The sequence below is a fragment of the Echiichthys vipera genome (assembly GCF_963691815.1).
Source record: "Echiichthys vipera genome assembly, chromosome: 9".
Classification (NCBI taxonomy): Eukaryota; Metazoa; Chordata; class Actinopteri; order Perciformes; family Trachinidae; genus Echiichthys; species Echiichthys vipera.
Genome location: NC_139834.1, coordinates 31,655,421 through 31,681,122, shown reverse-complemented (window position 1 = coordinate 31,681,122; position 25,702 = coordinate 31,655,421). Strand labels below are relative to the sequence as shown.

The 25,702-nt window shown below is 41.3% G+C and overlaps 1 protein-coding gene across 3 annotated transcripts in view; it reads left to right on the top strand.

The window, feature by feature from the left end:
* LOC310951301 (ephrin type-B receptor 2-like) overlaps window positions 1-25,702 on the top strand; it is a gene marked incomplete at both ends in the record, with an annotated part of 99,826 nt that overhangs the window by 23,609 nt on the left and 50,515 nt on the right. For 2 of the 3 annotated variants that reach the window (XM_083919453.1, XM_083919452.1), the window contains one exon: window positions 24,279-24,343. In XM_083919453.1, coding sequence (XP_083775579.1) covers window positions 24,279-24,343 — 65 coding nt within the window. Of the gene's footprint in view, window positions 1-24,278; window positions 24,377-25,702 lie in introns of all 3 variants that reach the window. The other variant, XM_083919451.1, reaches the window with a different exon arrangement.

The following is a 25,702-nucleotide window of genomic DNA, read 5'->3' as shown; positions in this document are numbered from 1 at the left end:
CACACACCGTGTCTTCTCGTGGAGAGGCCCACTCTAAGATGAATGCAGGTGCTTTGGTGATGGTCCCTCCGAGTCTTTGTCACTCAGAGCCTTCTGAGCTGGCATTTCAGAACTTGAACACAGCTATGCCACTTTCTTTCTTTCCTTGTGTGCTGTCTGGCTTTTTCAAGCTTGTCTGAAGATGAGATGGAGATTCAACATGACTGATGTATGTAATGATTCCCTGGTCCATCTTGCCACAAAGTGGTGGTAAACATGACCAAATTTGTCAAGCCCTGGCCAGTTTTTGACTTTGGATTGTAAGCTGTCCCGTTGTTCCTTGGTTGATATTATCAGATGACCCACAAGGCTTGCCAGATTCCAGCACATATTCATCGGACATTGTACCTTGTATTTCATGCTATATTTACATAAACCTAAAAAATAGGTAAAAAAAACACTGTTAAAAGTTGAATATGGAGAATGAGCAGAACACTGCTATCTAGTGTCTTAAGATCGTAATTGCAACAACAAAAAATAATTCCAGCAGTGGGGTTGCCAGGTTTGTTGCCGAGTATGTCAGCCTTTATTGTTAACCTTTGTAGATGACAAATTGGAGAATTTTTTTCTTTTTTTTTTTTTTAACTCTACACAAATCGTTTTCTAAATAACTACTAGCCAATAACTGCAGCCTGGTAAAATCCATGAAATAAACAAATCCTTACATCTTTAGTTACTTGTGGTGAAATATTAATCTGCAATGCACATTCAACAAAAATGTCACATGTTTGTACAGCCTGTACTCCAAAAATGGATACTTGTCATACCAATGTGCGGCAAAGCTGTTTCTTTAGTCCGGACACTGTTTGCGGGTACCTGCTGAGTTTTGGCTGTTAGCCGCAGGTTTGTATATGGCTGTTTGTCTGTCCCGTGACTCCCACCAATAGATCCCACGGCAATGTCCCGTCGAGAGCGGGAGCTCGGTGGTAGCTCGGCGGCAGCCTGGCCGCACTAGCATCAACATCAAAGCTGTAGCTTAATTGAATTGGTCGGATCTGTTCGCATAGCTCAGGGACGGCTGCTGCTGTGGCTGTGGCTGTGATGATGATGATGACAAATATTCTGGTGAGAGATTTCCTTTAGACTGCCCTCGGTGATACACTGAAACACTGGTCACAGTCCGTGGCTAACGTAAACTGGCCTGTTCTGATTGGACAAAATGACACACACAATATTAATGTTAATAAATGTTGCTTTTACTTTTATTTTCTAAAAGGGAAAGTAAAATTTGTATTTAGATATGAATTATAATCATTAAAATAATAATTCACAAAAAATATTTTTTTTCCCAGTTATTTTTTTATGGATGGGACTGTAGATGTGGGTGACCTGCAGCTGGTCCCAGCAGAGGACGTCAGTCCTCATGCCACCATCCCACCCATGGAGTCTGTTTCTGACAGTTTGATCAGAAACATGCACACCAGCAGCCTGCTGGAGGTCATGTTGTAGTGCTCTAGCAGCGCTCCTCCTGTTCCTCCTCACGCAAAGGAGCAGATACCCATCCTGCTGCTGGGATGATGCCCTTCTATGACCCTGTCCAGCTCACCACTTATAAAGTCAGTCTTCTGGTTTCTTCTCTGTGCTCTTGAGACTGTGCTGTGAGACAAAGCAAACCTTCTTATGACATATGGATGTGCCATCCTGGAGGAGCTGGGCTACCTGTGCAACCTGATTGGGCTGCAGGTACTGCCTCATGCTACCAACAGTGATGATCACACAAGCAGAACACAAAACTAGATAAGCATCAGTCAGAAAGGATGGAGGAGAGAGCAACTGTCTGGGGCTACCACATCAAAACAATTCTCTTTTGAGGGTTGTCTTCTTTAGCCTCTCCGTTGCACCTGTTGACACTTTCAGTTGCACCAAAGCTGGTGAAACTGATTCACAATCACTCATGCTTCTTAAATGAATAAATTGATATCCCTGCAATTGAACTGACTTGGTGTTATACTGTGAGCATTTTTCAGCACTACTCATATTTTCTTTGCAGCATGTGTACATTTTTGGGACCATCTGATGATGTATAGGATATTGATTGGTATATTCTCAGTTTTGGTCAGCACTGAAATTGTTGCTTATATCATTTAATTTCAACAATCCAACCGAAAGTTCTGAGCACTTTACTGTATCTAATCAAACACGCTTCTGTACTGCTATCTATACAGTATAACATTCTCCAGTCAGCAGTGCACCATGAACGTGTGTGTCTACTAGCACTACTGTTGTGGTTTGTCAACTGATGTCATAACCCACCGTGATTATATACTCAGACTCATTATAATGGATCTCCCCTTACACTACACTTCACATTTTAGTTCAACTTTTTAAAACTATTATTGGAATTATTCAACCTTATAGTTGTGGTCATTCCTCAGAAGCAACACTTTTTGTTGTTCTTGGAAAGAAGCCAGCTTGACCTCATTGCCCCTAGCTGACATTTTCTCAATAGAAGTTAGTTATCTAAGCCAATCAATACTCGGTGTTAGGAGCATCACAGTGCTGTTTGGCCTCTGGGAGCAGTGATAAAAAACATAGAGCATGAAAAAAACCTGTGACCCAGTTTTTCAAATGGCCCATGACACTTCACCAAACCTGGGAACTATAACTTGATAACAGAATGTGTGTTAGCATGACAGAGAGACGCTGTGATATTACATCAGTGGCCAGACTGCGTCCACTGTGCAGCAGCTAGTCCATGAAGTTTCTCCCTTCACACTTAACTGAAATCTTTAATGTCCCTACCAGAAAAAAAAAAAAAGCAATGGGAGAAAAATGCTGCAATTTTGACATGCTTGGAGCAATGATAACAACAATGTTTTTTTTAATTTTTTTTTACAGACCCTACAGTCTTAAGATACTGTAGGTCTCTAAGCGGTTGAGATATTGCTCCATGGTATTTGTAAAACAGAAAGAAATGCATCAATGTTAAAAGCATATCAGCATATGCTAATTTATTACCTTGGAATACATATTACAAGTATTAGTATTATCTCCACATATTCATTGCAGATATTTACTATTACAGTACTAAACATCTCAGGAAGGATAGAAAATCATACCGATATAATTTTTAAAATTATAATAAGGGAATATAATTACAAATGTTTATTAAGCACAGTGACTTTTAATTAATTTTTTTATTTAATTAAAAAAATGTATTTCATTTCAAAAAGTAAATGTATCATCCATCTAAACTTTAATCATTAAATGACAATTGGAGTGTTTGGTAGAACATGTTTTTAGACTGTAAAAATGCATCATAATAAATTCATACCTATGAAATTATTTCAGCATGTATAGTGTACTGTATAATGGAATAACATCAGATGTTAGATGGATCATTCAAGTTGAGTTAAGTTCAACACATTTTTCAATAATGGTGACTCAAAACCTGCTCTACCAAACAGTTGAGCAGAATGTAAAGTATATGTATAGTTAAGTTTGGTTTTGTCCTTGACAGAAAGAGAAGTGTACAAGGATGAGATGTTAGCTAGGACTGACTTAATAAGTGATCTGTAAACAACTGTTCAAATGTCTTTGTTCGCATTAAAACTCCTCAGTTTCCTCAGCAAAAAGAGCTATTATTGTAGGCTTGTTTAGAGTGGACAGAGAAGGACAATGTGTGGTCCACCTCAATGACCAGATACCTGAAAGCCTCCACCAGGTGTCCCTCTCCTGTAGCAGCACAGCTCCTTTGTCTTAGAGATGTTTAGCTCTAAGAGGCTCTCCTCTATGAGAGACAAGTGAGTCCACCTGCTGGCGATGTGCTGTTAGTGTCCGTCAGGTGAGCCACCAAGGCCATGTCATCCGCATATGCCATCTATTATTCTTGGAATCAGCTCAGGTATTGTTGATGGTAAGACAGTCATATCCTGTTCTCATGGTTTCTTTGTTGTTTTTTTTAAGTTTGACCTTACCCATTGCTTGTTGGATCTGTATTTATGAGACACGTTTCTCAAGTCATTCCACTGAAGAATGGATCTTCATACAAGTGATTATTGAGGGTTCATTGTTTCAGATAAGGCTATATTCAATGTGTTTCAAAGTGGTGTCATTGTTGCAATACTTTCTTATTGATTGATAATGGGATAAGTATGAATTTATTATAACTATTTGTCTAAAAACATGCTCTACCCAACCACTTGTCATTTAATCATACAATTAGGGATGGATGATACATTTACTTTAAAAAGATGTTTTATAAAATTTTAAGATCACGTCCTGTTTAGAGAATAATAGGACTATATTTGGGCATGTTTGATGATGACTGCACACAAAGTAGACACTACTGATGGTCAATGTATGAGTGTGTATTAGTAAACCAGAGGGGGCTTGTAAACTTTGTCAACACACAAACCTCAGTATAAGAGGGGTAATTTCTGTTAAGAGACACTTGGAATTCTGAGATGAGAGTGTGTTGACCTTGATTCAATATATTCCTCTTGATGGCTGTGAGACATCTCTGCTGACTCATTCTTGTAGACCTTTCTATTTTTTTTTTTTACAATACATCGTTCTACTATAAAGACTTGCAAGTACTGAATTTGGGGGGAAGGAGTTAGACAACACCCGGCTTTAGTCATCCTTGTGGTAGGCATTACATTTCCCCAAAGGTAAAAGGCTCATGTTCATTTCCCAACAAGACACAGAGAATGTGAGTTCACTGAAGCGTAACTTAAAGTAAATCATAAATCCGCTAAAGCATGTTTTCTTTCAATTCAATTCAATTCAATTTTATTTCTAGTGCTTATAGTCTCTTTCCCCAGGAGATCTGTAGATTAAGTTCATGTGACATCTGCTCAATCATGCTCAATCAGTCTCTGCACCGACTGCTATTCAGCAGCTCAGTGCCATGACAAGAGAAAATGGATGAGTTATCACCAGCAGAGAAAAGTAGAGTAAAGTAATATATTCTTACTTTCGGAAGCTTTTCCAGTAACAATACATGTCATTTAAACTTACTGGCAGGTGGTAGAAAAACACTTTTGGGTAAGATGCCACCACTGCTTTAGTTTTTCATCATAGAAAGAAATTGTTCTTTTACAGCAGAAGAAAGAGATGAGAAAGAAGAGCTGGTTTACATAAGATCAGTCTCTTTCTTTGTTTGCTTCGTCAGTCCTAGGACTACTCATGTACTGAGATAATACTACTGAAATACTCACCTTGTTTGAAAAAACAACCCAATCAAGGTCCACTCCTGAGGTATTCCCAGGCCAGTGTGGAGTTATAATCTCTCCACCTAGTCCTGGGTCTTCCCTGAGGCCTCCTCCCAGCTGGATGTGCCTGGAACATCTCCCTAGGGAGGCGCCCAGGGGGCATCCTTACTAGATGCCCGTACCACCTCAACTGGCTCCTTTCAACGCAAAGGAGCAGCGGCTAAAAATAAATATATGTAAAAATAAATAATCTGTATTAGAGTAGGCTATGATGCAACAGGTAAAAGCAGCAACTGAAGGACTAGAAGGCACCTTTAGGTTGTTGTTGTTGTCGGAAGCTGAATGTAGTCACTTGAACATAAGATTTTTTTTTTTCAATTTTTAAACAGAAGCATCTCTGTCACCTCATAGGCGGCTCTTTTTCTCATCTACCTGTTTCTGTTTATCGTATTGTCCCAGGTCAAAAGGTGCACCTGAATGCACCATGGAGTCCCGTCAGTACACTACCGTGTTGTTTGTTTACATAACTCACAGAGAAGGCAAACATGTTTCCACACCGGCGACTTTAGAGAAGCAGGAGGATTTCAAAGTTCTGTTGTTTCTCCATCACCTCTGACTGCAACAATGGCCATGGTGTGTGGAAAAGTGCAGCTTCAGGCTGATGCTAAGCTAACGTTACGCTCAAGCTTCACACTACAGCTGGTAAGTGCGTATCGTGTGTTTTCAGAGTTGTTTCTCCTCAGCTTATTTCTGCCTTTGCATTACAAACTTTCTGTCTTCTTTTACGGTGTAGAAATCCCACACTGAAGACACGCTGACCGTCACCATAGACCTGTGAAAGTTCAAAATGTAAAAAAAACAACAAAAAAAACATTCATGTTCCCGGTGCCCCCCCTACGTTTTACAAATGCCCCCCAGGGAGGAGTACCGCCCCCGTTGACAAACCCTATACTAGTTGGTATACAGTACATTACAACCCTCAGCTATTCTTTCAAAGTTGACCGAAAGGTGAAGACTGACTCAAGTGTTTGGAATGAGTTCCCTTGGCAGTGTGTCTGGGCTTTTTCATCCTTTTTCCTTTGGAAAAATTCTATGTGATCAAAAGAGGGGAGCTCAGTGTAGCAAGAAAGTCCTGGATTTAAATGAGCTCTGTGTGAGATGTTCTGCGTGGTTTTCCTCCCACAGTCCAAAGACATGCTGATTGGGTTAGCTACCAATCAAATTAGTCTGAGTATGAATGTGTTTCTCTGGTTTACCCTGTCTCTCGCAGTGCATGCTAGTATAGGCTCCAGTCCTCCACGGCCTTGAGGAGCATTAGCAGGACAGATGGGCACATGAACTCAAGACAACAAAGTGCACGAAACTTAACAGGAGAGAAGAGATTAATTTAGTAGAGAGTAGATTAACCTGTTAATAGGCCCCGAGCCAATCATTAGTTGTGGGATCTTTATTAACCTACAGTAGCTCATCTCCAACCCATGTGATCTGTGCATGACAAGCTTGTAGTACTTGAGCCTGGTCTGAGTCTCCTTTTGAGATGATTCTATGATTATAAGGTAATTGCAGAAAAAGCATGTAATAAGGATAACAGGTCATTCTTATTTCCCACTAAGGTTGTCATGATAAAATATTTTTTTGATTAAAGACCTCAACACAATGCTTATTCAGAAAAAAACCCTGAACACAAACCAACACCATTTATTTTCGTCTCCTTTGTTTCATCTGTGCAGCCTTGGGTTGACAATCTGATTGTAAATCTGATTATTTCATAGCTTCGATACTTTAATAATATTGAATGTGGATATTGTATCATTTCAAACATGTGGTTCCATCAATGTGGCAAGTATTGAAGGATACTAGAATCCTTTTTACCCACAGTATTTCTTTACTGTGTAACAATCAAGCACACGCAGTTTAGGTATGGTTTATGCACATGTGTAGAAATATATTTAACTTTCATTGTAGCTAGTATTTCATTTCCAATATGTTTCATTGACTGTAATCACAGTAAGGTATCAATATTGTGTTCTGTTATATCACAATTTATTGTCACTTTGAACAACCTCTAAAAAACGTGATGAAGATACTGAATAAACAAGTCCCTCTACAACACAGGGTCACAAAATTAGCCAATACCAGAACCTGATATTTGATATTGTACATGTCTTTAACACATCCTCAATTAATCAAATTACATATATCAGGGTTCCTACACATTTTCCATTGGAAAATTCCAGACTCAAATTTCCAGACTTCTCTGAGGATTTTTCAAGTCAATATTAAACATCTGAATACCAATTGTTAGATGCTTATTATGTAAATACATGTTTTTAAAATCCAACTTTTAACACGTATGTTAATTTCTGACTATGTATGTCATTATGTTGCCAAGTAATTAAAGACATTTTTACCTATGTATTGTAGCTCATACATGTAAATTAGCTCAAATTAAATTCTATACTTTTCCATACTGCGTAGGAACCCTGAGATAACCATTGGCTTTATACCTGGGGTGTATTGGGCCCATTGGCTTCTGGGATCCCTGGACAGTTGCACACTTAACCTGGATGGTAATCCAGTCTTGTGTAAGAGATGATGCACTAACCGTCTCTTCATTGTGGATAGAACATCATATCTCACATGTACTATGGTATAATCACTTTAACATTACAAGTCTGGTTACATTTAGGTTCAAGCTCAATGTCTGATACCTAATTAAGAAAAAATCATCAGAATAGTGCAGGAAACTGTGTTGAAAGCAGCATGGGGGCAGCGCTGTGACATAAAACAAAGTGAATTTCGGTGATGTATCCCTGTGGGTTTAATTCAGCGTGGCGTACAGAGCGTGGCACAGCCTACAAGGATTATGTGTGCTGGACTTGGCCCAGTCTCTCCTCCTCTTTGCCCTACTTTTCATTGAATCATGCAGAGAAAGGCAGAACAAGAGCTCTCTCTCTCTCTCTATATATATATATATATATATACTACAGGAATGCAGGGACAGATGGAGATAGTGGGAAGCAGAGAAAGCCATTGTTGGAAGGAAAAAGAGATTGAACTTTACAGTCTATAATGAGAACAAGCATCACACCCAGGTTTTAATAATATAAAAATTCCACCTGTAAATGCAAACCATGAGTTGTTAGTGCTCTTTAAAAAGGATGTAATTTGTGTTGCTATGCAGTACTTTGTTTATGCCATTTTCATTTCCAGCAGCATATTGTGTATAGTCAGTTGTGATCAAATTGCAGAGACTCAAGAGCTGCCATGACGAATGTCTAGTCTAGAGCAACATATACTAATGCACCCCCACTCCGCCAGCTCATGGTGTCCCCATTTCCCTGCTCCAGCTCATTGCATTTTACATGCACAACTGCAAGACTGCTCTACATTATTAACAAATATATGAACTTGTGTATTCTAAGCTCCTCTCTCTCTGATCATGACGGATTCAAGGTTTGCTGTTCTGAGCATCTGCTGTCTGGTTGGGGAAATTAATCTGGACACACGCAATAAGGTGATGAATTCCCAAGTCCATTTGAAATCTCCCTCCATTGGAATGGAAGAATTGACAACAAATGGAAGAAGTATGTATTTATTCTTTCAGTCTGTCCATATAAAGCCTAAATAAACTTAATTCAGGACCCACATTGTGCAATATCGCACTAATACATACATGTACTATATACAACTACAAATATGTATAGTAAATAAAGTGTATTAACATGCTGTGCAAAAGCCCCCACCACAGCGACTTCCTGGTTGATCCTAAAAGGAAGTGCCAAAACTGCAGTTCTCTGAGTGTCCCCTAGGGTAGTTTGCACAATAGAGCAATTTCTCATTGATCCCCATGATAAACAGGCCTCTTGAGTGACAGCTAGCCTCTGGCCCTCACTTCTCCTCGGAGGTAAATGTCAGCCAGACGGACGTATCTCCGTCCCCCCGACATCACATACATGCCCTTTTTTGGTAAAAGGAAATGAGGCGGAGTCAAAGTCTGACAAGATGGCGACTCCTGTAGACGAGGACTATTGGATCAAGTTGAGAGAACGGACCAAAGGGAGAGGCTACATCCATTTTTTTTTTTTACAGTCTATGGTATTAACACGCTGTGCAGTATATAAAGATCGTACCCATGAAACACTATTTGTACAATATTGCCACAATAGCAGACAATACCATGTAAATATTTTTTGTGTCCTTTAACCATGTATCTTAGCTTAGGTATGGAACCTCAGTACTATACTGACCAAAATGTGTCCATCCAAGTATGACAAACAAAAGAAAGCTGGCAATGAAAGTCTGCTTTCTTGTGTACTTTCTTATCTACCTGATTTTCTTTATTCACATTTTCTTTGGTCACTTATAAGGAAGGTCATCTGCCAAATCAAATCAAGCTGGAAATAACCTTAACATTTATGTCAAATGTTTGCAAAGTTGGTAAGACGAGAGAAGGTGAGGATGGACTCAAGGATGAGGTGTAGAAGTTCACCATCATTGCCTTTGGCAGGTTGAATTTCTTCAGCTGCCGCATGAAGTACATCCTCTGCTTTGCTTTCTTTCTGATGAAGCTGATGTTTTGCTCCCACTTGAGGTCCTGTACCCAGGTAGGGGAAGGACTCCACAGTATCAATTCAATTCAATCCAATTTTATTTATAGTGCCAAATCATAACAAAAGTTATCTCAGGACACTTTACAGAGTATGTATAGACCACACTCTATGACTTATTTATAATTTACATGGACCCATTGAGTACGGTGGCAATGAAATCCTTCCCTATAACAGGCAGGAATGTCGGACAGACCCAGCTCTATGGAGGACGGACATCTGTCTTGACCGGTTGGGGAGAAAGAAAAGGAAAGAGAGAAAAGATGAAACGGATGTACAGAGAGAGACAAAGACAGACAGACACACTTCCAGAGATGCAAGCAAAGACAAAGTAACAGTGAATATAGTAATAACTAAAGCAATGTGAATATGACTTACAAGTTATCGCAGTTAATACAGCATAACTGCAAGAAACAAGCACAGCCAGGGTGAGCGAACATGACATGATAATAATTATGGTGGATAGTTACATGCACTGATAAGACATGAATGATACAGATGGACAGGATAAAAGCTCAGAGTATCAGCAACAGGATTATCCACCGGCAGACTAGGCCTAAAGCAGCATCATTAAGCATGACCAAATCAGCTTAAAAATAACAACATAGCTGCCCTAGCTGTAAGCTTTATCAAAAAGGAAAGTTTTAAGTTTACTCTTAAATATGGGGACAGTGTCTGCCTCCCGAACAACACTTGGGAGTCGGTTCCATCGGAGAGGAGCTTGGTAGCTGAAGGCTCTGCCTCCCATTCTACTTTTGGAGACTCTAGGAACGACGAGTAGCCCTGCATTCTCAGAGCGCAGAGATCTAGTTGGGTGATACGGTACTATGAGCTCTTTAAGATACGACGGAGCCTGACCAATAAGAGCTTTGTACGTAAGGAGAAGGATTTTAAATTCTATTCTAGATTTTACAGGTAGCCAGTGCAGAGAAGCTAATACAGGAGAAATATGTTCTCTTCTATTTGTTTTAGTTAGTACACGAGCTGCAGCATTTTGGACCAACTGGAGACTCTTAACAGACTTATTGGAGCAGCCTGATAATAAGGAATTGCAATAGTCCAGCCTAGAAGTAACAAATGCATGAACAAGTTTCTCTGCATCTTTCTGAGACACAATGTTCCTAATTTTTGCAATATTACGCAGGTGAAAATATGCAGTCCTTGTTGTTAGTTTTATGTGAGAATCGAAGGACATATCCTGATCAAAAATAACACCCAGATTCCTTACTGTGGTGCTGGAGGACAACACTACATCATCCAGAGTAACAATATCTTTAGCTATTGAATTTCGGAAGCCTTTGGGGCCAAGTACAATAATTTCAGGGTAACACTTCTTTAAGTAACCTAGTTGGAATAGAGTCTAGAAGACAAGTAGAAGGTTTTGATGCTGAAATAGTAGAGTTTAATTTGTTAAGGTCGACTGTAGAAAAGCAGTCCAAGAATATTTCAGGTCGTACAGTTTGTAAGGTTCCTTGGTTTGATGAACATATTGATTACAGAAAATTGGAAATTTATTACAGTACAAATGTACAGTATTCCTGCTTGTGACGTATAAGTGTTTCCCTGAAAAGTAGTTTACAGATTCTATAGAATACTGAGATCTTCAAAAGCTAATTTCGGTTTGTTTCTTTTATTTCCTATCTACTTACTATACAGGGTTTGTTACTATTGAAGTGTTGACACAGCTAAACATTCACTATCTGTTGTATTTTTAGGTGAGGAATTATTCTTAAATAAGAGGGATATGTACCGTGGCCCTGAGGGGCAAATGACAACGACAAATTCAAAATGACAACGACAAATTCAAAATGCAACGACAAATTCAAAATGACAATGACAAATTCAAAATGACAAATTGGAAATCACAACATTAACTCAAACCGGAAAGGGTAGGTCTCTCTGAGCAGAGGATGGGCCCTCCTGATTGGACAGACGGACTGTCTGTCGTATAACAGGAAGAGAGAGGTGGAAAACCCGAAAAAGAGCCTATTTTCAAAGCATGAATATTTCCGAAGATACTTTCGCTATTATTAAGGATTTTTTTTGATGCAGGGCAGCCGTACGGCGTGACAGATGATATGATGTCAACCAACCTAAACATCAGGATGAGTATATCAGACTATGTGGGAAGTACTTCAGCAAAAACACCAGCTGCGCGTTAAACGCAACCTTTGCTAACGGCAGATAGCCGAGTAGCTGCCCTGGTCCACGCAGCTCCGTGAGGACGGCACGTCTCACCTCATCTGGATGTGAACAGTTTTCTTCTGTACAACCCTGCTTCTCTCAGACGTGACTTTCATTATGTACCGCTACACTACGTGTATGGGGCTGTAACGAACAGCAGGAGAGTGAGGACAGAGAGTGAACTCATTTATTATTTAATGTTTTATATGAAATGTTGACTTATCTCTGAACTTGCAAATACGACTAAATAGATGAATAGTAATATTAAAAAAGGGTATCCTATAAATAAAACGGTAAATTTAAGACCATTTTAAAACAATCTGGGTTATTTTCTGTACTATTTTTTTAAGTATGAGATCATCATTACCTATATCTACCTTTGAAATGTTTCTCTCATTAACTGTAGATATTGTGTCCATAAAACAATGCACTATTATTACACAGCTAGGATGCAGGTCGTCTGCTCGGCCTGTGGCCACCACAGAAAGCCCTTACCTTCACTAGGTCCATCATCAGGAGACAGTTTCCAGAAGGAGAAGGACTTTAGATTATGAAATGTCCCGTTAAGGTGACAGTCTACAAAAATACTTAGTGTCATACTGTATAAAAACATTTTATGCAGTTAAGATCAGTTACAGCATTAATGTTAGGTCTGCACACAAAAGTGAAACTATTTACCAACATCCCAAAATATACAAACTATAAATGTATTTTTATATTCAGGAACTACAGTTAAAACAATAAGAAACATTCTGCAATAAAAATGTAAGATAAGTATAACTGCACCAGCAAAACTTAAAACACAAGACTGGATCTTTTTGAAATATGAATGTGGATGTGCCAAATGGTCAAAAGTAAAAAAAAAAAAAAGATGTATCCATTTAAAACTAGAAAGCACTCATTAGATTTGTACGATCCTAAATTAACTATTTTATTATTAGAAAATATTTTAATTGATCAAAATACATAGACAATCATGAGTTATATGGAACATTTTATTTCTCAACATAGTAAAATATGCAAATGTGAATAGTGACAAAGGTAAAAGCAATGTTTTAGTAAACATTTTTTTTATTCACATGAATTTTAGACTTTGGTCTGACTTTTTCTTGACGAATAATAATCTTAAGCTTAAAACTTTCACACTGATGTCCTGTGTTAAACTGCAAATGTTGTGTGAGAGACAGGCTGTCCAGCTGTCCCCGATGATGTTCTGGATGTGGAAAGGGCAGGCAGCACGGCTCTCTGGTACAGCGGTCTTTGATGAGGTGATGATGTGATGAAGACCTCTCTGTGACTCTGTTAGGGTCGACGTGAAGGCTGAGGAAGCAAACGCATGCTTTTAGATCACATTCAGGGATTCAGCTTCTCCTTGATAGGGTGATCAGACGTCACCATCACCCTCTCAGCTGCCATCATGGTTTAAAAGCAGGACTGCATAGAGAAGCCTGGAAAAAAATGTGGATATGTAAATATGTCTATTTCTATTTCTTCCCTTTTTAAATTTAACTATTGCTTATTTTTGGTATTTTTTTTATCTTATTTTGTATTATTTTCTGCTTGTTATATTCTGTACGTATTTCCCCGTCTGCGGGATATTAAAGGTTTTCTGATTCTGATTAGGGGATCACTACCACTCTGATAAAACTGTTGTATTAAACACTGACAATAAATAAATAATGTAGTCAAACACAAGGGCCCTGCAATGAATTCAATATGCATGACGTTTATAATGTATTTGTTCAAACTGTTAAAGAGATGCTTTAACTTTATTGTTTTTTTATGAGTCTGCAGTTGAATCATATTTGAGGTGTTTATAAGTCCAGCTTTACTGAGATGAGGTCATCACATTATGTCATTAAGATTATCATACAATATCATCATTGAGGTCAGAGGGACTAGTAGAGTTGTGTCTGACTGCATTATACTCAGTGGTGTTATTTTACACAGCATCATGTCAGTGGAGTGGCTATATCTGTTTACTATAGAACATGTACAGTCAACAGTTCATGCTTGATAGCAGAGTAAATGCACATGAATCTACAACACTAACAGCTCTGTAACTGTAGGTGCATCTGTCCCTACATGAACGTTACCGACAGTCTCTCCATTAAACTTAGAAACTGACGCTAACACACCAACATCGCTGTTGACGTTACGTGCCTGATAGCTCCGTTTAACTGTCTGTGGGCTGTCTGGGCCCAGGCAATAACAGTCCTTACAACCGTAAATTATAAATACATTAACTGTGCAAACATACTCTCAAACTAACGCTCTGTAACTACACTTCGGGGTTTTAACATTAGCGAACTGATTTCGCCGGGTTAACCTGTAACGTTAGGTTTGATAAAATCCGATGCTAACCGCTAATGCGGGCTAACAATAGCGTTGGCTTGTTAGCTGGTGTGTTTGGGCTGCTTTACAGCAAGAGTACTAACCACACTTCGGTTCTTATGACTGAAACACTTACGCTGGTTTATGTGGACGCTGACAAACATTAAGAAATTAAGCTTACGATGCACAGTTCATGTTTTGGTCCAGCTGAATCTTCACGGCCATTGCCATCCCTCCCACCGGGGCGTCGGCAGCATCGGTGGAGCTGTTCAGTGAAGGAGGTGCAGCAGCTGTCTGCTTCGGCTTCAATATCTCACTCTTAAACCCGTCATATCACCGGGAAATTTAGAGCGCCATAACGTTACACGGCCATGTAGAGCTGCAGCGGGTTCTCCACCTCTCTCTTCCTGTTATACGACAGACAGTCCGTCTGTCCAATCAGGAGGGCCCATCCTCTGCTCAGAGAGACCTACCCTTTCCGGTTTGAGTTAATGTTGTTGTGATTTCCAATTTGTCGTTGTCATTTTGAATTTGTCGTTGTCATTTTGTCATGCTCATTTTGAATTTGTCGTTGTCATTTTTGAATTTGTCGTTGTCATTTGCCCCTCAGGGCCACGGTAGATATGTGGTATATATACGTGTGCGCCTGCCTATATAATGCCAGTAGAAGAAGAAGAATTCCTTTATTAGTCCCGCGAATGGGGAAATTCAATTTTCACTCTATTATTTTTCATTTTACACACAGGCCCGAAATACACACGCATGCCCGAAATACACACACATGCCCAGACAGGACCTATATACATGCAACCAATGGAGAGATGTTAGAGCGAGGGGGCTGCCAGTGACAGGTGCCCCGAGCAGTTGGGGGTTCGGTGTCTTGCTCAACAGCACCTCGGCAGTGCCCAGGAGATGAACTGGCACCTCTCCAGCCACGCTGCACTTGAGAAGTAAACACCGTTCCTCTCAATTAGCTTGCCAGCTAACATATTTTTTCATTTCAATACAACAGTTCTCAATTCACACATGCAGCCACATTCAGGAAGATTTCCATCTTGGTGCCTTTTCAAATTTGCCGGAATAGATGGGGGGAGAGACAGTCCAACAGTGCTTATATCTGCAATGTTCCTGCTTGCATTCAAAACACAGCCATAGAAGCATATTCTCCTGGAATGTTAGGTCTTGAGGTGGGAAATTGGCGGTCATTTAGAGTTCCCTGAATATCGATCTCTTGGACAAAAGCATTGGCTTAATGAAATGAAACGGATATTAAAAGACAAAAAATGAGTGGGTATTTGATTTTCGTTTAAAAATACGAAAATCAAAATTGAATTACAAGGCGTTTTATTTGATTTTCGTTTTTTTAGTTATGATGATGAAAATTAAAATCCCTAGAAGAGTTTTTTTTCATATTCTTCGACCAAAAGTTTCCATTTCTACAGTAAAGCAGCTGTGAGGACGGTGCTGTGAGGGAGAGGGATTTCTGCTTCTTCTTTGATATTTGAACCTGTGACAACACATGGTTAAGGTCCTGAGGGGTTTGACGGAGTTGTGATTGGTTTTGTTCAAAAGGGCCGTGTCTATCTTTATGGCTTATTGTTGTTAAAACGCTAGCCTGTTGTTGTCGCCATGGCTACGGTAAACGTTCAGGTAACGTCAATGACAGAGTACCATTATTATCATTATTATTATTATTATTATATGGATAAAATACAGAACGACAACGCATAATACTTTATTTATATACTAAGAGCTATAATAACGTTAGATATAAGGCCACATAAGCTGTGTTGTTTAGCTTATATTAGTTTAACTATAATCTTCCAAACAACAATAAGCCATGAAATCCGGCATTTCTGAACAAAACCTACTACAATAGCAAAAGTCAGACCTGTTAGAACTTTAACCGATGTGTTATGATAAGTTATTTTGTCAAAGTTAGAGAAATGTAAATTAGCCACCACGCCCTGATATTATTTTATCTGTGTGGGTAAATGTCACGTAAGCATTACATTTGCTATTATAGTAGTGTGTCTTTATGGTTGTGCTCAATTTATTTATCAACGTTAGATTGCTTGAGTATCTTCATCACTATGTAACGGATTTATGTCATCAGTCGAACATTTTCACTTCAGCCCTTCATAATAAAATTACAGGCTTTAACAGCTCCAAAATACACCGTAGAAGTCTTCTTCATTTTCATTATCAATGTAAACCACCACCTGAACCGCTCAGGCTGAGCGTCGCCCAAACTTACTGACTGCTTTCTCTCATCAAAATCCCTTTCTTTTTTATTTATTAGACATATAAATGTCCATGTACAAATATGAAATATCACTTGTAGATTCTTAGTAGTGTGTAAATGAATTCTAAAAGCAGCAAGAAAAGACCGGAAAACTGCGGTAGACAGGATGTGTCCAGATAGGGACCATACCAGCAAACGGCCACTGGTGATACAGTGACGGACTGTAGATTAACAGCCGTCTAACTTTGACAAAATAACTTATCACAACACATCGGTTACAGTTCTTCTGACAGGTCAGACTGTTGCTATTGTAAAAGGTTTTGTTCAGAAATGTCGGATTTCATGGCTTATTGTTGTTTGGAAGATTAAAGCTAAACTAATATATAAGCTAAACGGCAAAGCTTATGTGGCCCAAATGTTGGTCTTTTCTCTCTTTCTCTCTCTTTTTCTTCCTCCCCAACCGGTGCAGACAGACTGAATGAATGGACAGGGTGTAAAATACGTGGTGCACTCTTCTACTGTGTAATGTCTGTGATTAAATATAATCCAGGTCCCCTGAAGCGGCAACTCGCTTCAGTGAGATAGAACAGAATCATAGATGGATTATCATGACCACAGGCCCTGGACACAAACTCACCAAGGCCCCCTGCCAACACATGCAAACAGTGCGCATGCACGCAAAGGCTCTATGACACCAGCCAATGTAATAATGTCAGCAAACATAATAAACCACAGACACACACTAATAATACTGACCATGCATGCAAAATCCAGCTGCTGACCCTCCACTCCGCTGTCACAACCACACAACGGAGCGGTTGTGGTGTTGCCACAACAACAATATTGCTGAAGCACAAAGAAAAGAGCACAGTACCGTTATACTTGCTGTGTGTTTATTTTTGTTAAACAATAACAATAATACCTTTGAATATTATCACAATTAAGTTATCAGTCTGTGATGTAAATAACAAAATGCAAACAATAAAGGCTTCTAACCATTTTTCTAAAAGTGTCTCTATTTTAATTGAGAATCGTTTTTATATAAATTACACAAAAGGTAAAGAAAATATGAGATGTTATACATATTTCGGCCATAAGCGGTCAAATTGACAGCACATCACTTCACTTAGGTTTCATTGTTACATTTTTCATGCGGTTTGCTGCTTTCATTGTCTCTTTTGTCTTTAACTTTGGTCTCCAGCTGGGCCTCTTTGCGAATTTACTTGTAAGTCAATTATTATATAGCTCTTTTATATTGCCTGGTTGGCACCATGGGCAAGCAAAAACGGGAGTTCCCCTCCGTGAAGCAGCAAGCGGAACAGTTTGGTGCTGAAATAATGCGACTCTGTGTAGCAGGGAAAGCCGAGGAAGACTGTCTGCATCCTGAGCACCTTGCACGCTGGTGTGGGCACTTTTAGTGGGGGGAAGGCAACACCAGAAACTGTGATGTGCTATAACAACACCAAGTACGGCGAGGACGTCCCGGACAAGATGCGAAGGCGTAGGCTACTCTGTCAAAGGCGATACGGAGGACGGCCGGCCAGTGGCGGTCTTTTATAACATCCTCCTCGACCTGGCTGGGATAAATGCCGGCATCTTATTCAAGGAGCACCAGCAGCAGGAGAGCCCGGGGAAAGCGGCCACGGCAGTCTGCACAAAATGGGCAGCAGCGGAAGTAACCACCACAGCAGCAGCAGCAGACACGGACACGGAGGCAGTGCCGGTCTAAAGAGCTGCAAATGAAACCGAACCTCAGACACTTGAAATGCCTCAAGCATCACACATTACTGATTTAATCTTATAATTTCTAAAACTTTCTAATGATTTTATTATCATAATACATTTTCAAAACAACATTCATTCCAATATATATATTTTTTTAATTGTACCGAGAAAAAAAAAGAAAAAAAACCCCTCTGAATGCCCACTTTGCCCATGCGGTAATCCGCCTATGAACAGAATAACAGCATACTCTGTTGGCAGAAAGGAACAACAGGGTTTGTGGAAAATCTTAATTTTGATCCACATACGAAATAAATTATAATCTTAATTTAACTGGACTTGGAAATTATTTGGCTAATTTCTATAAATGTGTTTTTTTGTGTGAGGCACAGTGGTGTTGTGGTTAGCACTCTGTGTTTACATGCAGTTTACAAACACGATTATATTCTGGGTTAAGGGCATACTCCGGTTTCTCAAACACCATGTAAACATTGTACCCCTGGTAAAATCCAAGTTCTCATACCCAGGTTAACAGACCTAGATAACTCCTTTAGTACCCTGATTATTCCTGCATGTAAACAGCCTTTTGGGTTACTATCGGGTTACACGTCTGCACATGCTCTGTCGATTATAATTTCCCTCTCCACACTCTGCGGCAGTGGCTTTTGACCTGGAAATAGAATAAACCAGGAAGCAACGGCACCGAAAACAAGGTAAAAAACAACAACAATAGAGCGTTACCTTTAAATCAAGGGAGCACTTCGCCATGGAAAGTAACATCAGTACCAAGAAGACCCATTTCTGTCGTAATTCTGTCCGAAAGTCGGCCATTTTCCCCCTGCTTGTGATTGTGGTGAAGCGGCAAAAAGTCGTATTCAGCTGTATGTTGGCGGAACGCCACCTACTGTACTGGAGGAAGAGTTACTGTCATCTTCCCATTCAACCCGCTTTCATACCTGGGGAACGTCAATAATCAGATTATTCCCTTAACCGTGGTAAGGCCATTACGGGTTACTGATGTACATGGAAACACACTGACTGTTGCTGTCAAGATCTGGTTCTGTCAGTACCCTCCTCTCTTCCTTTTTGTGTGAGTTTGTCTCCCTCTGTCTGTGTTTCCCTGCATGTGTCTTCCCTTGTCTCTGTCTGGGTCTGGTAGGCGTTCCCCCAAGCTGCAGCCTGTTATGCTGATTACCTCACCACCTTGAATACCTCCCGAGAAAGGGAGAAAGGCATCCCCTTTCTCGTTGTGATTTTCACGCTCCCCGTAGTAAGTTGATTAATCGTGTTTGTTTTCTGTTTTCTCCATAGTTTCCCGTGTTCCCGTTTCTCCCGTCTTGATCTTCCGTCGGCTTCTCATTCCTGTTGTTCCCGTGTTTGTTTAGTTAGTTATTGTATTTGTATTCTTTGTAGTGTTTTGCGTTTATCTGTTTATATTATTAAACGTTTGATTTGTACTTTTACTTTTTGTCCGTGTTTGCATTGGGTCCACCTTTGGTGTTATACCTGTACCGTTCATGACAGAACGGTCCGGCCATAACATGGACCCCGCGGACATGGAAACCGAACCCCCGGGTTCTTCCGTGCGTCATAGTGTCACTTCCCAAGGAGTACTCCTCGGTAAGCATTCACAGACGCTGCAAGGAATTCTGGAGAATCTCAGTCAGTTGACTGCCTGCGTTGCTCGTCTGGACTCAAGATAGGTGGGACCTTTCCTTGCTGCTCCCGTGAATGTTGAGTCACCCGCTACTACCGTGAGTACTCTCCTCCCTCGTGAGCCCTATGTTCCGGCACCAGAGTGTTATTGTGGAACGTTGGGTGAATGCAGGATTTTTCTTTCCAGTGTTCTCTGGTGTTCGGTCAACAGCCCCTCACATACGCTAACGATAGCACCAAGATAGCCTATGTGCTAGGCTTGTTGTCAGGTAGGGCTCAAGTCTGTGGAGCTTCGTTTTGGAACAATCCCCTGACTCGGCAGGCAACATTCCAACAGTTTTCCAGTGAGATCATGTCTGTGTTCGATCATCCGGTCTCTAATAGCGATTCCAGCAACCGGTTGCTGGATTTACGCCAGGGTTCCGCTTGTGCGCCCGATTACTCCGTTGAGTTTCGCACGTTAGCGGCAGAATTAGGATGGGATGATCGGGCTCTTCAGAGCATTTTCTTTAAGGGGCTTAATGAGGAGGTTAAGGACAGTTTAGTGGGTAGATCTGAGACTGCTAACCTCCAGGAGCTCATAGCCTCACTATAAAGATTGACAACCGTCTGCGTGAGAGATGCCACGAGAGATGGTCAGGGTTTCCCAAGACTCCTGGTCCTCTTATTAGTTTTACCCAGCAGATCCCTGTTGTACCCATGAGTAGTCGGGTTCCTCTCTCCTCAGCTCCTGACCAGGAGGAACCCATGCAGCTAGGTCGTAGCCATTTGACTCCTGCTGAATGTGAGCTGCGTTTTTGTAACAGGCTATGCATTTATTGTGGAGATCCAAATCACCAGATAGCTAATTGTCGGAAACGGTTTAACTGTCAGGCTCACCAGTCACAGGTGGGGTCCTGGTGAGTCATTCAGTGGTCCCAAATAATCCCCGTCAGCGCAAAAATCTGGATGTTGTTTTGTCGTGTGAGGACAGGGAATACTCCCTTCAGGCACTTATTGACTCAGTTGCCGACACTAATATAATTGATTGTGAGTTTGTTGCCCCTAACACCATCCCTGTGAACCAGCTGGAGACTCCCTTAAGTGTTAACAGTCTCAGTGGGAGCGAACTCGCTCAGATCTCCGCTGAGACCTTACCCTTAACTATGTCTCTGGCTGATAAGTCTATAGATGAGTCTATAGCGTTTCATGTTATGCCTTCAACCAATTCCCCAGTAGTTATTGGTCTTCCCTGGCTTATCACTCACAACCCGGTTGACTAGTTAACGGGTCGGATTGTGAGTTGGAGTAGCCATTGTCATTCTTCCTGTCTCCGCTCAGCCCCTCCTAGTTGTCCTAGTGCTCTCAGTTCCGCTGTACCTGATCCGCCTGATTTGTCTTCCGTACCTCCCGTGTATCACAATCTCGCCGAGGTTTTCAGTAAGACTCAGGCTCTATCTTTACCTCCTCAGCGTCCTTACGACTGCCCCATTGAGCTGTTGCCCGGATCTACTTTTCCCACTAGTCGTCTTTATAATCTGTCAGGTCCCGAACGAGAGTCTATGGAGACTTACATAAACGACTCACTCAAGTCAGGGATTATTCGCCCTTCATCTTCCCCACTGGGAGCGGGGTTTTTCTTTGTGGCCAAGAAGGATAAATCCCTGCGTCCATGCATAGATTACCGGGGACTTAATAACATCACCATCAAGAATAAGTATTCTCTACCGTTGATCAATTCTGCATTTGAGCCGTTGCATGGCGCAACCGTCTTCTCGAAGCTTGACCTCCGACAATAAGGTTCACCCTTGTGCGTTCTTCTCTAAGAAACTGTCTCCTGCAGAGAGAAACTACGATGTCGGAAACCGTGAGTTGCTAGCTATGAAGCTAGCATTGGAGGAGTGGCGACATTGGCTGGAGGGGGCAGAGGTTCCATTTGTGGTCTGGACGGACCACAAAAATTTGGCCTATATTCAGACAGCCAAGAGGCTAATTCCCGTCAAGCCCGATGGGCTTTATTCTTTGGTCGTTTTAACATTACCTTGACCTACATTCCAGGGAGTAAGAACATTAAGCCTGACGCAGGTCCAGTTTGGACCTGCCGAGGAGGAGGAGTTTGGTTTGGAAAACATCGTCCCTTCGTCTTGTGTCATGGCAGCATTAACCTGGGAGATCGAGGCCACTGTCAGGCAGGCGCATCACGACCCTGGTGGTGGACCAACGGGATGGCTGTTTGTTCCTGCCAGTGTTCGCTCTCAGGTACTCCAGTGGGGACACTCACCGCGTCTCTACTGTCATCCCGGAATCACCAGAACCCTCAACCTTCTTCGTCGCCATTTCTGGTTGAAATCCATGGTGCCGGATACTAAGGAGTTTGTCCTGGCCTGCACCGTCTGCGCCTCTCCTCTCCCGGTTCCCGGACAACCATGCTCCCACATCGCCCTGGATTTCGTTACCAGATTTCCTGTGTCACAAGGTAAAGAAACCATCGTTACATTAGTTGATCGTTTTTCTACGATGGTGCACTTTGTTTCTCTACCGAAGCTGCCGTCGGGATACCTGCGGACATCGTCTCCGACCGTGGCCCTCAATTCACCTCCTGGGTCTGGAAGGCTTTCTGCCAGGCCTTAGGGGGCGAGTTCAGTTTATCCTCAGGGTTCCACCCCCAGTCGAATGGCCAAACTGAGAGAGCGAATCAAGATTTGGAGACTGCTCTTCGTTGCATCTGTGCTCGCAACCCTTCTTCGTGGTCTTCGCAGCTTTCCTGGGTCAAGTACTCCCACAACTCCCTGACCAGCACCGCTACAGGTATGTCCCCCTTCAAGGCTTCGTTGGGCTACTTACCTCCTCTGTTTCCGGCCCAGGAAGCTGAGATAGCCGTGCCATCCATCCAGGGTGTGGTTGAACTCTCGCGACATCCCCCTGAGTGTCTCTTCTAAGAAACTCGCTCCTCGATTTATTGGTCCTTTTGAGATCGAGGCCATCGTGAACCCCAGTGCTGTCCGCCTGAAGCTCCCTGCGTCCCTCAGGATCCACCAAACCTTCCATGTTTCCCAGTTATAACCAGTAACCACCAGCACGTTGTGCCCACCTGCCGTCGCCCAACCACCCCCCGTACCGTTGACTGCCATCCGGCGTACATGGTCAGTTCCATCCTAGACGTGCAACGTCGTGGTCGGGGTTTTCAGTACCTGGTGGATTGGGAGGGCTACCGTCCTGAGGAGAGGAGTTGGATCTCCAGATCCCTCATCTTGGATCCATCCCTGATCCGGGATTTCTACCGGGCTCACCCTGGGAGGCCGGGTAGAGCGCCTGGAGGCACTCGTTGAGGGGGGTGGGGGGGCTGTCAAGATCTGGTTCTGTCAGTACCCTCCTCTCTTCCTTTTTGTGTGTGTCTTCCCTTGTCTCTGTCTAGGTCCGGTAGGCGTTCCCCCAAGCTGCAGCCTGTTATGCTGATTACCTCATCACCTTAAATACCTCAAGCTGACAGGCATGCAGCGCCTGTATTGGTAAAACTATTCCCCCCGGACTGGCATCCCCTTTCTCGTTGTGATTTTCACGCTCCCCGTAGTAAGTTGATTAATTGTGTTTTTTTTCTGTTTTCTCCATAGTTTCCCGTGTTCCCGTCCGTCTCCTTGATCTTCCGTTGTCTTCTAGTTCCTGTTGTTCCCGTGTTTGTTTAGTTAGTTATTGTATTTGTATTCTTTGTAGTGTTTTGCGTTTATCTGTTTATATTATTGAACGTTTGATTTGTACTTTTACTTTTTGTCCGTGTCTGCATTGGGTCCACCTTTTGTGTTATACCTGTACCGTTCATGACAGTCGCTTCACAGCAAGAGGGTTCCTGGTTTGAATCCCGGTTGAAGCCCCACTGTGTGGAGTTTGCATTTTCTCGCAGTGTCGGTGTGGGTTCTCTTGGGTTCTCCGGCTTCCTCCCACAGTCCAAAGACATGCACATGTTAGGTTAATTGATGACTCTAAATTGCCCGTAGGTGTGAAAAGTTGTCTGTCTCTGTTTGTCTTTATGTGCCCTGTGATAGACTGGTGTTCTGTCCAGGGTGTACCTCGCCTTACGCCCAACGTCAACTGGGATCGGCTCCAGCCCCCCACATCCTCGTTAGGGACAAGAGTTTGCAGATGACAGATGGATGGCATTTGCGTGATTTGTTTATAAGACAATCAGTCTTTCTTGAAGTAATGTGAAACAAGTTATCCCAGAAAAATAACAATTACTGATATTATGAAAACTATGCCAGTGCAGTTGGTAAGATTATTGGATTTTTTTATTCTGTACAACACTAAATTTCAGTGCATGTTTTCTAACTCTGGCCTTTTCATTTTTGTCCCCTGCAGAAGTACTAATGGATTCAACAACAGCAACAGCTGAACTGGGCTGGACCATTTACCCATCGCAGGGGGTGAGTGGAGCAAACCATAACACAAGGAACAGTGTAAAACATGCAGCCAACTGTTGTATGACAATGTGACAGCAGCTGTAATAATTATTGCTTTTATTATTAGCTTTTGACTGGTAGCTGCAGACCCATACACATCACTCTGTTGTGGTTGAAATATCTCAAATGAATTAATCCATCAGTATCTTAATGTCAATGGACCACTTTGTATTGGTGCTCTGATTTCCAGGGGTAACCCCCCCCCCCCCCCCCCCCTATGAAAAGGGCATTATCTCCAAACTATATAATCTCTTAGTTGATGGTCCCTCTGAGTCTTCTCCACTAAAACTAAATGCCTGGAAAAAATATTTACAAGAGGATTTCCTTTCATAGGACTGGGAAGGGGCAAGTACAAACACAAACTGTTGATATCCGACTCAGACTGCTACAATTATTGACTGATGATGAGGACATATGTGACCCTAGAAAAACTAAATTATAATAGTGTATCCCAGCCAAAAAATATTTACATAATTTCAACCTAAGTAATGCGATAAATATGACAGGCAAGGTGGCAAGGTGAACTCCTTTGAACTCCTTTTATTTATTTAATTTTTTTGTGTCGGTGCGTTGGGTTGTAGCAATTTCCTTGTTATAGCTTTCTTTGCTCCAATCAATAATATATTCATTAGATGTTGGTCTGCTGTTGATTGGATATGTAATGCCATGGTACCAACGTACATAGAGCTGACATCAAATTGTATAGTAATTTGAAAAATATATTCCAGACAATCAAGAATGTCTGCCAGAAAGATGAAAGTTTAGGACAATCCCAAAATAAATGATAACAGTCGTAACACATCTAAACCCCACATCCTCCAACAATTTTTTTCCACTACCTTGATGTCTCTTCTGAGCATGTGTTATAAAAGATCTCACAATTTTTTTCCATCCAAACTCTAGCCAGTTGTGTGAAGTTGTGGTTTTCCATTGTAATTTACAAATGTTTTCCCATTCATCCCCAGATATGACCAAATCTCCCTTCCTTTCCCATCTTCATTTAATATGCAGGCTGTTTGAATTTGAGGAATCTTGGAGATCTTTATATAATCTAGATATGAATTTCTTTCCACTCCCAGATTTATAAAATGAAACAAAATCCTTCAGGATATCACTTCTCAGGTCCTCTGTCAAAATTGTATTTAATCAATTCCTTACTTGGAGGTATCTGAAAAAATCCTGCCTTTCTAAATCATATTCCCTTTTGAGATCGTCAAAACTCTGCACAGACCCATTATGTATAAAGCAGCAGTAAGCCGTAAGGCACTTCTCTGTCCACATTTTGAATCTATTGTCTGTTCTATTTGGAATAAAATCCTTTTC